At 39.4% G+C, this 16,519-nt stretch overlaps 1 protein-coding gene across 4 annotated transcripts in view; it reads left to right on the forward strand.

Annotated features, from left to right (window-relative positions):
• The window catches only part of LOC134343857 (WD repeat-containing protein 7), a 627,641-nt gene that overhangs the window by 275,580 nt on the left and 335,542 nt on the right, over nt 1-16,519 (forward strand). For all 4 annotated transcript variants that reach the window (XM_063042658.1, XM_063042659.1, XM_063042660.1 and 1 more), the window contains one exon: nt 5,865-5,978. In XM_063042658.1, the coding sequence (XP_062898728.1) occupies nt 5,865-5,978 (114 nt within the window). The remainder of the gene's footprint in view (nt 1-5,864; nt 5,979-16,519) is intronic.

Genomic DNA, 16,519 nt, shown 5'->3' on the forward strand with positions numbered 1-16,519 from the left:
CATATTTTTTGAATTCTTAGCAAGTTGCTATCGTTAATAAGTCTGCAGTTATACTGTTCATCCCAATTATTACTTTTAAGGAGATGGTGGACAGCTCCCGCCTTGAACTGCTGCAGTTTATCTGGTAAAGTGTAGACTATATGGATAAAGATTACTTTGTATACACTGTCCTCAAGGCTTATAATCTTTTTCATTGTTTTTTAGCAATTCCTTTATGTCTTGTAACTCCATTATTTTTATATGATAATATTTATCCTATGTCTGCTGTTATCGAAGTGATTACATTTTTAACATATAGTAAAACAACTATCGTTTTGTGCTAAAAATACTACTGAGAAATAAAAATATTTTTGATCCTTTTGTTGATGATATTTAGTAAGAATACACTAAGAATTTCATTATATTTTATAATGTTTAATGACTTGCAAAGACCAGGTATCTTATTTGATCGTTAAGTCCCTTAAATAAAAAGAAATTCACTTTAAAGGGATTAAATGGAGTAAGTCATCCATCCACAGTTCATTATCACTCAAATGCATGCCATTTGGACATTAGTGATCATGAATGAGCAGAGAAATTGAAGCTGCTTCACGTGACATGCATGATCAGCCAATCTGAACAGCCGTATATGGATTCCCATCAGGCTCCACCTTCAAGGCCTTGACTGCAGTGAACTCTCATTCTATGCGCACTCCGAGCATTGTTTTGTCTGAGTTTGTGTGCTCCTCGGCAGCCTGGCAGCCAGACAGGCACTGCCTGAAGTAACTGGGGAGCCTTCCATTGATCGATTGAAATGGTGTGGAGTGAATTAATGTGAGGCAGTCAGTCTGTCTATCAAAACACTCGAGGAATCTAGGGCAGAACTGATCGGTGCTGGCAAGCTCAATTTACTGGAGGGCTGAACTACATATATGATAGAGATAATTTGTGCCTTTGCTCCTTTCCTCATGGATTGTAAGAGGAACCCATTGACATTGCTTCAGTTTATGACTGCAGCTGGAACCAGATATTAAATTAATATCTTTAGCCAGCATATTTTATTGAATAAATTTTAAGGCATCAAATAGTATTACTTAATATTTGGAATGTTTAACTTTACAAAATCTTCAACTTAATCTTGGAGGATCTGTATACAAATCTGAAAAGTACACAAAAAATCCAAATCTATTAATTTAAAAAAATGCTGAACTTTTGATGTGTAATTTCTGCACCACTTCATAGTTTTATAAATATAAGATTCTGGAAATCCAGTGTAATACATTCAAGATGCTGGAGGAACTCAGCAGATCAGGTAGCATCTCTGGAGGGGAATAAACAGTCAAAATTTTGGGCTGAGGCCTTTTATCAGGACATCAGTTTTAAAATTCTTTTTTAAAAATAAATATTTAAACATATTTTAATTAGATGCAATATAGTCCTTCACTGAAAAAAAGTACTGTACCTAGCCGCATGCATCATAGTCAGTATCTTTTCTTCAGCAGAATGTGGGAAAGAAATTGATTAGTGCTGACGTTGTTCAGGATCTGAATGGGATAGGATCAAAGGGCTGAGGGGTCAGGGCCTGCGTTGGGGCTTTGGAAAGTGTTTTGGGAATCAGGTCAGTTGCTGGTGAGATAAAGGTCTATGACTGGTCCAGATACATTTTGAGCAGTTGGTGGCTATGATTATTTGGATGGGAGGGAGATTTCCAGAGGTAGATTTACTGAGTTGGTGTTAGGTGAATAGGTGTAGGTTTTCAATTTTTTTCTTATTTGGAGATGCAGTGCAGAACAGGCTCTTCCAGCCCTTCAGTCCGCGTGACCCAGCAACCCACCTATTTAACCCCAGCCTAATCACAGGACAATTTACAATGACCAATTAATCTACTAACCGGCACGTCTCTGCACTGTGGGAGCAAACCGGAGCATCCAGAGGAAACCCACGCATGCACTGGAAGGAATGTATAAAATTGCTTACAGAGGAACTCTGAACTCCAACGCCCCAAGCTGTACTAGTGTCGCGCTAACTGCTGTGCTACTGTGACACCCCAAATAAAGGGCTCATCCAGGAGCCTCGGGACCTCTCACACCCTCAGCAATGATTATAACCCTTGATCAACAAGCCAGATTAAATTGGACACATGATGCAAGCTTGCCAGAGCTGAGGGAAACACTGCCGAGGTCAGGGCAGCTTCAATGATAGGTGGTTTAGCACATAAAAATGGCATTTATGATCAAACTTTTGGGCACTAATTTGAGTTCTGTTAATCTCAACATGATGTGAATTGCTGACATAACTCAGTTTAGAAACTACATGTCTCCTCTGGTTATATATGGCAGTACCTGTCATCTTTATATGCTGAAGCTAAAAATATCTTTTAAAGATTTAAAGGTTAGCTTTATTTGTCATGTGTACTTCAATACATTGGAACTTGTAGTGAAGTGTCAATAATCAACGCAGTCCAAGGAAGTGCTGGGAGCAGCCTACAAGTGTCGCCATGCTTCCTTTCATCATAGCATGCCCACAACTTCCTAACTCTAACCCGTATGTCTTTGGAATATGGAAGGAAACCAGAGCATCTGGAGGAAACCCACATGATGTCAGGGAGGACATACAGATTCCTTACAAAAAGTGGCGGGAATTAAACCCCAGTCTTCTGATCGCTGATACTGCGAAGTGTTATGCTAACCATTACACTATTTGAGTGGGAAGATCGTGTCAGAGAGAATATAATGTGTAGCAGGTGTTTTTCCAAGAGCAACAACCATGCACTAGCACCTGGTGGGATCTCACCTTATTCATATGAAATTGCCAAGATTTATAATTCTTGTATGCCAATCCCACAGTGACAATCCCCAAAATATTACTTGCTTTTATAGTTGCTTACTTATACCTTCAAATTAACTCTGATGCAAACAAAAAAGGCATCCAGGTCTCTCTGAATACCAATGTTTTTGAGGCACTTAATCAACTGATTTATTTTTTTCTATCAAAGTTTGTAAGTTCACATTTCCTCAATTTTTTTCTGATATGACCTTACTCAATCCTTTAATCTGTCTGTATGCCTTTTTAGCCTCTTCTCATAATTTCATAATGTATCTGAGAGTGGGATTTCCTTTGTTCCAGGTATTGAAATTTCCACAGTATGTTTAAAATTATCTTGGATTATTGTCTCTCCTACTCACAGTCCTTATTACAGCGCCGTTAGTGTTCTGACTCATTGGTGCAATAAGTAATCTATTTTATCATCAGTGTCCAAGTGGAGAGCAATTTGAATGCAGAAAATGAACTCATCTTCAACATTATTGCAACAAATTTGGTTTGCCGCATCCAACTAATTCTGCATAATAATTTTCTAAACTAAGATTTTTAAAATTTTCTTTCTTTATCACAGAATTTGTTAATCAAGGTTCCCTGCTACATTTCCATTTTACTTGTCCAGTTCCCTGGAATGTTCAGCTCATACAGCAAACAGTATAATCTGTTACAGTACAGGCCCCTAACACGAGCACATTTATTTCTTGTTCTTCACCTGAGATATCACTTGTAGGTGGCTATCAATACAGTTTCTGTTATCGGTAATCTGGCATGAGAAGACCATGATCACTTTTCATCTTGCTCTCTTTTCTTTATCTATCATCTTGTTCCTTTATTTCTGTTCGTTGCTCTTACAACAATTAATAAAACAATCGTAAGCAACAAGTTTTGTGCCTCATTTGTTGACTTTCAAAGAATCTTTGGAACACAAAAGCATCAGGATCCAACAAGGTCAAGATAGAAATGGAGGAATTTGTGGAAGGAAATTCAGAATGTAATCAGAATCAGGTTTAATATCACTGGCATATGCTGCGAAATTTGTTGTTTTGCTGCTGCAATAAATAATAATAAAAATAAATAATGCATATATTTGGGATCAGGTGATATCACTGGTAGAGTGAGGTAACGTGTGCCTGAGGCAGAAAATTGAGAGCAGATGTGAATTTTAGGCAGGTTACAGAGATAGGGAGGCAGGAAGTACATAGATTAGAATTTTATATAGACTGATAGTGAATGAACTGCAAACCAATGTTAGTCTATTAAAATGAATAACCAAAATTAGTGATGGCCAGAACAACTCTGCATAAAACGTACACATGGAGAAACATGTGAGATTGGCCAGATTAATATTGAATAGTTGAGGGAGTGTTGCTGAATGTATAGATAAAGCTATGCAAAGGACAAGAGTTAGATGGGGATGGAGATGAACTATGTGATGTGACTTTATTTGTATGAAAGGAGAAAGGAAGTGCTTTTGAGAACATAGAGATACGGTAAGTCACCCTACACCTCGCTTGGGGGTGGGGGGGGTGTCCATTACAGTATGAGAGAAGATAGGTGAGCACTATGGCAATGTACCACAGTGTTTAAAAATGGAACCAATATCAAAATAGTGTGATTGCTCGAATTTTTGCGGAAGAACTGATAACACTGAAAATTCTCAGCAGGTTGAGCAGCATCTCTGGAGAGAGTTGTGGGCATAATATTTCACAATGACCATTCATCTGAACAATTGTTGACCCAATGTTTGCAAGGGTTGGAAGAACTCTTGTGGTAGCAGTATTGAAAGGTGGGCTGGAGATTGTGAACATTTAAAATATAGGGGCCACAAGAAGTACTAGTTGATAAATTTCTTATGCTCTGCTGACTTTACCAGTGCTGGACATCAGTATATGGTGACATACACATATTCTGATAATAAATTTACTTTGTGCTTTGTTGTTTGTCCTTTGTTGATCAACATGAGTGGAAAGTATTCAACAATTGTGGGACTAGCACCTTGTTTTAGGCAACAGAACATCACTGCAACTCATTGATATATTTCCCCAGCTGGAAACCCCAGCTTTCCAGTTGACTTGCTCTGAATGTACACTCACCGGCCACTTTGTTAGGTACTTCCTGTACCTCAATGTGGGCATGTGGCCAAGTGGTTAAGGCATCTGACTAGCAATCTGAAGGTCGTGAGTTCGAGCCCCAGCCGAAGTAGAGTGTTGTGTCCTTGAGCAAGGCACTTGCTCAATCACACAGTGCTCTGCGACGACACCGGTGCCAAGCTGTATGGGTCCTAATGCCCTTCCCTTGGACAACATCGGTGTTGTGGAGAGGGGAGACTTGCAGCGTGGGCAACTGCCGGTCTTCCATACAACCTTGCCCAGGCCTGCGCCCTGGAGAGTGAAGACTTTCCAGGCACAGATCCATGGTCTCACAAGACTAACGGATGCCTGTACCTCATAAAGTGGCCACTGATTGTATGTACATGGTCCTCTACTACAGTAGCCTATCCACTTCAAGGTTCAATGTGTTGTGCATTCAGAAATGTTCTTCTGCATACCACTGTTGTGTGGTTATTTGAGTTACCTTCATCTGTCAGCTTGAACCAGTCTGGCCATTCTTCTCTGACCACTCTCATTAACAAGGCATTTTCACCCACTAAGTGCCATTCACTGAGTGTTTTTTGTTTTTCACGCCATTCTCTATAAACTCAAGAGACTTGTGTCTGAAAATCCCAGAAGATTAGCAAAGCTGAGATGCTCAAACAACCCCACTTGGCATCAATAATCATTCTACGGTCCAAGTCACTTAGATCACTTTTGTTCCCCATTCTAATGTTTGTTCCGAACAACAACTGAACTTCTTGACCATGTCTGCATACCTGCAAGCATTGAGTTGCTGCTACATAATTGGTTGATTAGATATTTTCATTAATGAACAGGTGTACCTAATAAAGTGGCCACTGAGTGTATGCGTACCCAAAGAGTGAATTGCATATGACAATATGGATTCAAAGGTTAAAGATTAGATTTAACTTAAAAATGCATGGTTATAATTTTTAATGGGTTTCCTTACAGCTGGTGTGACAGCAGAAGCTATTCAAGCAGCTAGTGGAAGTTCTGATTTACAAGGGGCAGATACTAAAGTTCAGGAAGAGGAACCTGACCTAGCAGATGATGACATTAGTGCAGGTGAGTGATTCTATTTTCAGACCTGTGATGGGTTTATCAACATTTTTTTTTGTTTTGAAAGAAATCCTTAATTGGATAACTGATGCAGGTGAGAAAAACAGCTCTACATTGTTAACCATTATGAAATATAAAACTTTTGCTCAACCTCTGCCATAGAAACTACCTCACACCCAAATAGAGACACATAACATTCATGGATATTCTTTGGAGTTTAGTTTAGCAGAACTGGGATGGCAGGTCTTTCATATGAAGAAAGACTGGATGAACTGGGCTTGTACTCGTTGGAATTTAGAAGATTGAGGGGGGATCTGATTGAAACGTATAAGATCCTAAAGGGATTGGACAGGCTAGATGCGGGAAGATTGTTCCCGATGTTGGGGAGGTCTAGAACGAGGGGTCACAGTTTGAGGATAGAGGGGAAGCCTTTTAGGACCGAGGTTAGGAAAAACTTCTTCACACAGAGAGTGGTGAATCTGTGGAATTCTCTGCCACAGCAAACTGTTGAGGCCAGTTCATTAGCTATGTTTAAAAGGAAGTTAGATATGGCCCTTGTGGCTACAGGGGTCAGGGGGTATGGAGGGAAGGCTGGGTTCTGAGTTAGATGATCAGCCATGATCATAATAAATGGCGGTGCAGGCTCGAAGGGCCGAATGGCCTACTCCTGCACCTATTTTCTATGTTTCTATGTTTCTAACTATCATGTCATATTTCTATCAATCTTAATATTTAAGTTTTCTGTAACTTCTGTGATTTTTAATAAAGTTTAACTGCAGTAGTGTGTTAATGACAATGACTTCATTCTGTTCGGAGTCAATCATTTTCTGCTCAAACATAGTGTCTGTAAAAAGTATAAAATGTATTCCCCCCCCCCCAGAAGTTTTCATGTTTTATTGTTTTACAACATTGAATCACAGCGGATTTAATCTGGCTTTTTTCTTGATACTGATCAACTTAAAAGTCTATTTTGTATCAAAGTGAAAGCAGATCTCTGAAAAGTGATCTAAATCAATTACAAATATAAAACACAAAATCATTGATTGTATAAGCATTCACATCCCTTTAATATGACACTCCATATCATAACATTTGCAGCCAATTAGTTTTTTAAGTCACAGAATTAGTTAATTGGAGATCACCTATGTGTGGTCAAGGTATTTCAATTGATTGTAGTAAAAATACACCTGTATTTGGAAGGTCCAACTGCTGCTGAGTCAGTATCCTGGCAAAAACTACACCATGGAAAGAAAAGAACACTCTAAGCAAATCTGTGAAAAGATTATTGAAAAGCATATGTGAGGAGATGGATACAAAAATTTCCCAAGTCACTGAATATCCCTCGGAGTACAGTTTAGTCAATCATCAAGAAATGGAAAAAATATGGCGCAATTGTAAATCTGCCTAGAGCAGGCCATCCTCAAAGACTGAGAGACAGTGCAAGGAGGGGACTAGTGAGGGAGTCACCAAGAGACCTACGACAGCTCAGGAGGAGTTAAAAGCTCCTTTGGCTGAGATGGGAGAGATTGCACATATAATAGCTGTTGCCTGGGTGCTTCACTAGTCATAGCTTAATGGGAGAGTGGCAAAGAGAAAGCCACTGTTGAAAAAAAACTCACATGAAATCTGAGTTTACCAGAAGGCTTGTGGAAGACTGAGAAACCAGCTGAAAGAAGATTTTATGGTCTGATGAAACCAAAATTGAGCTTTTTGGCCATCAGACTAAAGGCTATGTTTGGCGTAAACCAAACACTGCACATCATCAAAAACACACCATCCTTACCATGAAGCATGGTGGTGGCTGCATCATGCTGTGGGGATTTTTCTCTGCAGTAGGCACTGGAAAGCTTGTGAAGGTAGAGGGTAAAATGAATGTAGCAAAATACAGGGAAATCTTGGAGGGAAACCTAATGCAGTCTGCAAGAGAACTGTGACTTGGGAGAAGATTTGTTTTCCTGCAAGACAATGATCCCAAGCATTAAGCCAAAGCTACACAGGAATGGCTGAAAATCAACAAAGTTAATGTCCTGGAGTAGGCAAATCAGAGTCCAGACCTCAATCCAATTGAGAATTTGTGGCTGGACTTGAAAAGGGCTGTTCATTTGTGATCTCCTTGCAATCTGACAGAGCTTGAGCGGTTTTGTAAAGAAGAATAAGAAAAAATTGTAGTATCCAGATGTGCAAAGTTGATAGAGACCTACCCACACAGAGTCAAGGCTGTAATTGCTGCCAAAGGTGTATCTACTGAATACTGACTTGAAGGGGGTGAGTAATTATACAATCAATTATTTTGTGTTTAATAATTCTAATAAATTTAAACCAATTTGTAGAAATTTCTTTACACCTTGACATGAAAGTGTGTTTTCTGTTGATCAGTATCAAAAAAGCCAAATTAAATCCACTGTGACTCAATGTTGCAAAACAATAAAACATGAAAACTTCTGGGGGCAGGGTGAATACTTTCGATAGGCACTGTATCTGCTTGTGACTGTTTAAGTCTTTTTTAGATGAATGGAAAGGAATAACTAAATCAAATTAGTTACATGTGGCTTTGGGGACAGTGGTGTATCTTGTAATATTAAGTCAAATGGCAGATTTATGTTTCAACATATCAAAGAATAAAGGTGTGTTGTTTTTAAACATTGATGTTTTGTCCTGAGTAGCTTACTTACTAGTTGTCAAAAGTTTTGGCTTTTCCAAGATCTTGAATGTGAAGTAAATTAATTGATTTAAGGGGAAATAATTTCCAGTGTATTCAAAGACTGAGCTGAATCTTTGGTATATTATTAAAGTTTCTTAAACTAGTTGCTGACCAACAAACTGTTTCTAATATATATATTGAACTTATAATTTGACTAGGCTTTCCTCTATTATTTTTATTAAATCTTATGGTATCAAATATTTTTTTTTACGGAAGTGTAGCTGTTAGTGCAACACTATTACAGCTCGGGGTGGCGGAGTTTGGATCCTGGTATCCTCTGTAAGGAGATTGTATGTCCTCTTAGGAGAGTGCGCGTGTTTCCTCTGGGTTCTAGTTTCCTCCCACAGTGCAAAGGCATACCAGTTAGTTGGCTAATTGGTCATTATAAATTGTCCCGTGTTAGGTTTAAATTTAAGTCGGGGGTTTCTTGATGGCATGGCTCAAAGGGTCGGAAAGGCCTATTCTGCGCTGTATCTCTAAATAAATAGTAGTTTCACACAGTTGCAGAAAGTTTATATTTCTGTTGCTGTGTTAATATAATAAAAATTCAACTTTGTACTGTTGGTATATAAGAACTTTGAATTGAATTGATTTTATTTCTTACATCCTACACATACATGAGTAAAAATCTTTATGTTACATCCCCGTCTAAATGTGCAATGTGCAATCATAGTAATTTATAATAACTTGTAATAAATAGAACAGTCAATGTAGCATAGACTACACTCAAATCAGCGTGAGTTAATTAGTCTGATGGCCTGGTGGAAGAAGCTGTGTTGGAGCCTGTTGGTCCCTGCTTTTTGCTGCGCTGCTGTTTCCCAGATGGTAGCAGCTGGAATATATTGAATGTGGTTCAAGAAGGTTGTCCTTAAACAGAGGGCTGTAATATTTTACAATTTAAAATTTTAAAGGAGTTTTATTGTTATTTTACTGGATGTTTAAGGTTAGTGTCTTTTTCTCTACACCCTTCCCTGTCCCATATGAAACTACAGAAGGTGGCTCTTGCTTTTTATGGACTACCATAGCTGAAAGTTGAGTCAAAGAAAAGCATTCCTGCAACAAGCTTCTAAATCAGTAGAGTCTGTACCATACTCCAGCCAGGCTGTGTGCTAAAACAAAATTTTGTTGAAATAATTGGAGAAAAATTTACAAAGATGTTGCCTGGACTTGAGGATCTGAGCATAGGTGAATGAGCGGTGATTTCATAGGGGTATACAAAATTATGAGGGGTATAGATAGGGTAAATGCAAGCAGGCTTTTTCTACTGAGGTTGGGTGAGATTAGAACTAGAAGTTATGGATTAAGGCTGAAAGATGAACTATTTACGAAGAACTTGGGGAGGAACTTCACTCAGAGGGTGGTGAGAGTGTGGAGCAAACTGCTAGCGGAATTAGTGGATGAGGTTTTGATTTCAACATTTAGGAGAAGTTTGGGTAGGTACATGGATGGGAGGGATGTGGAAAGCTACGGTCCAGATGCAAATCAATTGGATCATGCAGAATAACAGTTCAGCATGAACGAAATGAGCCAAAAGTCCTGTTTTTCTACAGTAAGGTTCTATGACTCTCTAAACAAGTCCTTTATGTTGTTCGGTAAAGGACCACATGCATAATTCTTAGTATTATGTTACAGATTCAAAAAAAACTTCAAAGTAATATTCCATCAATTTTGAAAGTAGGAAACGATGAGATTTTATAAGACAGTAGTATTTGCAGGAAGAGACAGACAACTGGAAACTAATGTCAAGGTCTTGAACAACTTTCATTGCAAATGACCTCTGACCATGGAATTCCATTCTCAGCTGTGAAAGGCATATTGCACCACGGTCAATATAGTTCATTATTCCTCTTGGACTGAAAATTCATAGATTTTGAACTGATTTGTTTACTGATTTGCAATAAAGTCTATTACATTCTCAAAATAGTGCACCCAAATCCATTGACTGCCATTAATTGAGCCTGTAGTTTATTAGATCATCTGTAGCAATTGCATTGCTTTTGTTGTGTATGCTTCATTGATAATGTGCATGATATTAGTTTATGCAGTAAAATTTATTTAAAAATTCTTGGCTGTCTTCAATAATTTATGATGCAAAACATATTCTAATTAAATAATATAAGAATTTATTTGCCAGATTTTCCATAAAATATTGTTATTCCAATTCTTTAAAAGAAGTTATAGTTTTGTATTAGATTTTGTTCAATGAAGCCAATATGAAATGTATGACTGAAAGAACATAGAATAGTAAAACACAGTACAGGCCGTTTGGCCCGTGATGTTGTGCCAGCTTTTCAACCTACTTCACAATCAATTTAACCCTTCCATCCCACAGGGCTCTTATTTTTTTTTCATCCATGTGCCTATTTAAGTCTCTTACCTGCCTCTACTACCACCCCAGGTAGCGCATTTCTCACATCCTCCACTCTCTGATGTCTCTGACTGTCTCCTACGCATACTTTAATGTTATCCCCCTTCATGTTAGCCATTTCTGTTCTGTGAAAAAGGTCTGTCATGTCCACTGTATCTGTGCCTTTTATCATCTTGCACACTTCTGTCAAGTCACCTCTCATTCTTCTCTCCAAAGAGTAAAGCTCTAGATCGTTCAACTTATCCTCATAAGATATTAAAATATGCTCTCTAATCCAAATAGCATCCTGGTAAATCTCCTCAGCATCCTCTAAAGCTTCACAAGCTTCCTGTAATGAGGTGACTGGAACTGAACACAATATTCCAAAGTGTGGACCAACCGGGGTTTTATAGAACTCAAACAGTAACTCATGGCTCTTGAACTCAATTCCCTAACTAATGAAGGCCAAGACACCTTATCACTTCTTAACCACCTATCAACTTGTGTGGCAGCTTTGAGGGATCTATGGACATGGACCCCAAGATCTCTTGTTCCTACACCCTGCTAAAGATCCTACCATTAACTCTGTACTCTGTAAGAAAAGAATAGTATTTCCAAGGACTTTGCTGTCTTGACTGAGGCAAATGATGGATTTTTAATGTACTTCACTCTATTCAAGTGTTTGTACAGAGTCATGCAAAAAAAAATGATTTAGTGGTTATTTTAATTGCAGGAAAATCCTATATAGTCATTTATTAATATAATTTACATCTGTTTGTGTGGATTTGTTCATGTTATAGTATTTTATCAATAATTTTAAATTTTCAGATCCCTTAAATAAACTTCTCAGTCAATGCAATAGAATCATAGTTACACAGCATAGAGACAGGCCCTTTGGCTAATCTCGTCCATGCTGATCAAGATGCCTACTGAACTAATTTCATTTGCCTGCATTTGGACCATCTCTCTCTCTCTCGAAGCCTTTCCTCTCCATGCACCTTTTAAATGTTGGACTTGTACTCTGCTCCACCATTTCCCTTGGTAGCTCATTTTGCATGGCCAACACCACATGTAAAAAGGTTGCCTCTCAGTTCTGCTCTAATTTTTTTATTATTGAGATACAGCACAGACTAGGCCCTTTGGCCATTTGATCTGCACCAACCAGCAACCCCTGATTTAACCCTAATCACAGGACAATTTACAATGACCAAATTAACCTACCAACCAGTACATCTGTGGTCTGTAGGAGGAAACCAGAACACCCAGAGAAAACCCACGCGGTCAGAGGGAGAAGGTACAAACACCTTATAGACAGAGGCGGGAATTGAATCTGGGTCACCGGTATTGTAAAGCATTATGCTAACCAAAATGCTACTGTGCTGCCCTTTTTTCCCTTTCACCTTAAATCAATGCCTTCTGATTTTATACTCCCCTACCCGGGTAAAGACTTTGACCTTATCTATGCGCCTTGTGATTTAGGTCTCCTGAGAACAGGGGTTTGCAACTTGGTGTCCACGGACCCCTCAGTTAATGGTAGAGGTTCTTGCCACAAAACAGGTTGGGAACCCTTGCTCTAGAAGGTCACGCTTCAATATGCTCCATGGAAAAAGTCCCAGTCTCTCTTCATGATTCAAGCCCTCCAATCCAGAATCTTTACTTTATCTAGCTGAATGACTTCCTTCCTGTAGAAGGGTGACCAGAACTGCACACAGTACTACAAGTGTGAACTTGCCAATATTATGTATGGTTGTAACATGATGCTTCGACTGATTAAGGCAAGTGTATCAAAGTCATGGCAAAAATGCTCTAAACACTACAAGTTAGAATGAATTGATAAAGGTAAGTTAACATTATTTCCTGTAAAGATTTACGTGTATTAGGAATTTGTTGTGGTGTGCAACATGCAACAAGAATAAAGAATTATATAAAGTGCAGACATGAAATAAAATGTACATAAATATATAAATTCGAGTCTGTGTTTACAATGTAAACAGCATTATAAAAAGTGGTTTAAAGTGCTTACAGTTCAGTGCAATAACTGAAGTAATAGGTATGGTGGGGGAGGGGTAGAGGGGCTAACTAGAATGGTTGATCAGATTAACGGCCTGGGGATAGAAACTTTTAAGGTGGTGCAAAGTTTTTATGTTTTAATAGCCCTATAGTGCTTTCCAGAAGGGAGTTTTTAGAAAAGGCAATTTTCTAGGTGGGTGGTGTCCACAATGATCGTCCCTGCTGCTTCTTGGTCCTGGGCATGGACAAGTACTGGAGAGATGGTAGACTGCAGCCACAGACTTTTTCTGCCAGTTTGCTATAGATTTTGTGTATTGTGAGAGGATGCTGCACCAAACCAAATAATGGCTGATGTGACGTTATTCTCTAAGGTAGCTGAGTAGGATTGCACCAGCATATTCTGGAGAAGATGGAATCATCCCCTCTAAACTAATCAGTAAACTCCAAGACCTGGGCATCAATATCCCCTTGTGTAATTGGATCCTGGATTTCCTCATTTGCAGGTTCAGGTTGGCTAAAACATCTCCTCCACAATCTCCATCAGCACAGGAGAACTACAGGGATGCATATTTAGCCGCATGCTCCACTCACTTTAAGCCTATGACTGTGGCTAAGTACAGCTCCAACACCATATACAAGTTTGCTGATGACACAGTGTTGTGGACCATATCAAAAGTGGTGATGAATCAGCATACAGGAGGGCGATTGAAAATTTGGCTGAGTGGTGTAATAACAATAACCTCTCACTCAATGTCAAGAGGACCAAGGAGCTCATGTAGACCTCAGGAGAGCCAGTAGTCATTGGAGGATTAGAGGTGGAGAGGGTCAGTAACTTTAAATTTCTGCATGTCACTATCGCAGAGGACTTGTCCTGGACCCATCATGTAAATATAATTGCAAAGAAAGCACGACAGTGCCTCTACTCCTCGAATTTGCAGAGTGCTGCGGATTCAGCATCACATCAAAAACCTTGGCAATCTTCTATAGATGTGTGGTGGAAATTGTGCTGACTGCATACATTACAGCCTGGTATGAGAACACCAATGCCTTGAGCAGAAAATCCTACAAAAGGTAGTGGATTCAGCCTAGTACATCACGGATAAAAACCTCCCAACTATTGAGCAGATCTACAGGAAATGTTGCCATAGAAAAGCAACATCCATCATCAAACATCCTTAATACCCAGGCCATGGTCTTTTCTTGCTGCTGCAATCAGGTAGAAGGCACAAGAGCCTCAGAACTCATACCACCAACATTTACTACCCCTCAAACATCAGACTCCTGACTACATTCATTCTATTTCTGGTGTTCCCCAACCAATGGTCTCCCTTTAAGGACTCTTTATCTTGTTATTTCATACTTATTATTTATTGGTATTTATTTATATTTGCATTAGCACAGTTTGTTGTTTATTGTTTCTATTTACAGTTACTGTCCTATAGATTTGCTAAATATGGCTGCAGGAAAAAGAATCTCTGGATGGTATACAGTGACATGTTATGTATTCTGATAGTCCATAGAAACCATAGAAACTACAGCACAGAAACAGGCCCTTTGGCCTTTCTTGGCTGTGCCGAACCATTTTCTGCCTAGTCCCACTGACCTGCACACGGACCATATCCCTCCATACACCTCCCATCCATGTATCTGTCCAATTTATTCTTAAATGTTAAAAAAGAACCCGCATTTACCACCTCGTCTGGCAGCTCATTCCATACTCCCACCACTCTCTGTGTGAAGAAGCCCCCTCTAATGTTCCCTTTAAACTTTCCCCCCCTCACCCTTAACCCACGTCCTCTGGTTTTTTTCTCCCCTTGCCTCAGTGGAAAAAGCCTGCTTGCATTCACTCTATCTATACCCATCATAATCTTATACACTTCTATCAAATCTCCCCTCATTCTTCTACGCTCCAGGGGATAAAGCCCTAACCTATTCAACCTTTCTCTGTAACTGAGTTTCTCAAGTCCCGGCAACATCCTTGTAAACGTTCTCTGCACTCTTTCAACCTTATTTATATCCTTCCTGTAATTTGGTGACCAAAACTGAACACAATACTCCAGATTAGGCCTCACCAATGCCTTATACAACCTCATCATAACATTCCAGCTCTTATACTCAATACTTCGATTAATAAAGGCCAATGTATCAAAAGCTCTCTTTACGACCCTATCGACCTGTGACGACACTTTTAGGGAATTTTGTATCTGTATTCCCAGATCCCTCTGTTCCACTGCACTCCTCAGTGCCTTACCATTAACCTTGTATGTTCTACGTTGGTTTGTCCTTTCAACGTGCAATACCTCACACTTGTCAGTATTAAACTCCATCTGCCATTTTTCAGCCCATTTTTCCAGCTGGTCCAAGTCCCTCTGCAGGCTCTGAAAACCTTCCTCACTGTCTACTACACCTCCAATCTTTGTATCATCAGCAAACTTGCTGATCCAATTTACCACATTATCATCCAGATCATTGATATAGATGACAAATAACAATGGACCCAGCACTGATCCCTGTGGCACACCACTAGTCACAGGCCTCCCCTCAGAGAAGCAATTCTCTACCACCACTCTCTGGCTTCTTCCGTTGAGTCAATGTCTAATCCAATTTACTACCTCTCCATGTATACCTAGTGACTGAATTTTCCTAACTAACTTCCCATGCGGGACCTTGTCAAAGGCCTTACTGAAGTCCATGTAGACAATATCCACTGCCTTCCCTTCATCCACTTTCCTGATAACCTCCTCGAAAAACTCCAACAGATTGGTCAAACATGACCTACCACGCACAAAGCCATGTTGACTCTCCCTAATAAGCCCCTGTCTATCCAAATGCTTGTAGATTCTGTCTCTTAGTACTCCCTCCAATAACTTACCTACTACTGACGTTAAACTCACCGGCCTATAATTTCCCGGATTACTTTTCGATCCTTTTTTAAACAACGGAACAACATGAGCCACTCTCCAATCCTCCGGCACTTCACCCGTAGACAGCGACATTTTAAATATTTCTGCCAGGGCCCCTGCAATTTCAACACTAGTCTCCTTCAAGGTCCGAGGGAACACTCTGTCAGGTCCCGGTGATTTATTCACTTTAATTTTCCTCAAGACAGCAAGCACCTCCTCCTTTTCAATCTGTACAGTTTCCATGGTCTCACTACTTGATTCCCTCAATTCCATGGATTTCATGCCAGCTTCCTTAGTAAATACAGATGCAAAAAACCTATTTAAGATCTGCCCCATTTCCTTTGGTTTCGCACAAAGCCTGATCTTCAAGAGGACCAATTTTATCCCTTACAATCCTTTTGCTCTTAATATACTTGTAAAAGCTCTTTGGATTATCCTTCACTTTGACTGCCAAGGCAACCTCATGTCTTCTTTTTGCCCTCCTGATTTCTTTCTTAAGTATTTTCTTGCACTTCTTATACTCCTCAAGCACCTGATTTACCCCCTGTTTCCTATACATTTCATACAACTCCCTTTTCTTCTTTAT

This window comes from Mobula hypostoma, chromosome 3, assembly GCF_963921235.1.
Source record: "Mobula hypostoma chromosome 3, sMobHyp1.1, whole genome shotgun sequence".
In the NCBI taxonomy this organism is placed as follows: Eukaryota; Metazoa; Chordata; class Chondrichthyes; order Myliobatiformes; family Myliobatidae; genus Mobula; species Mobula hypostoma.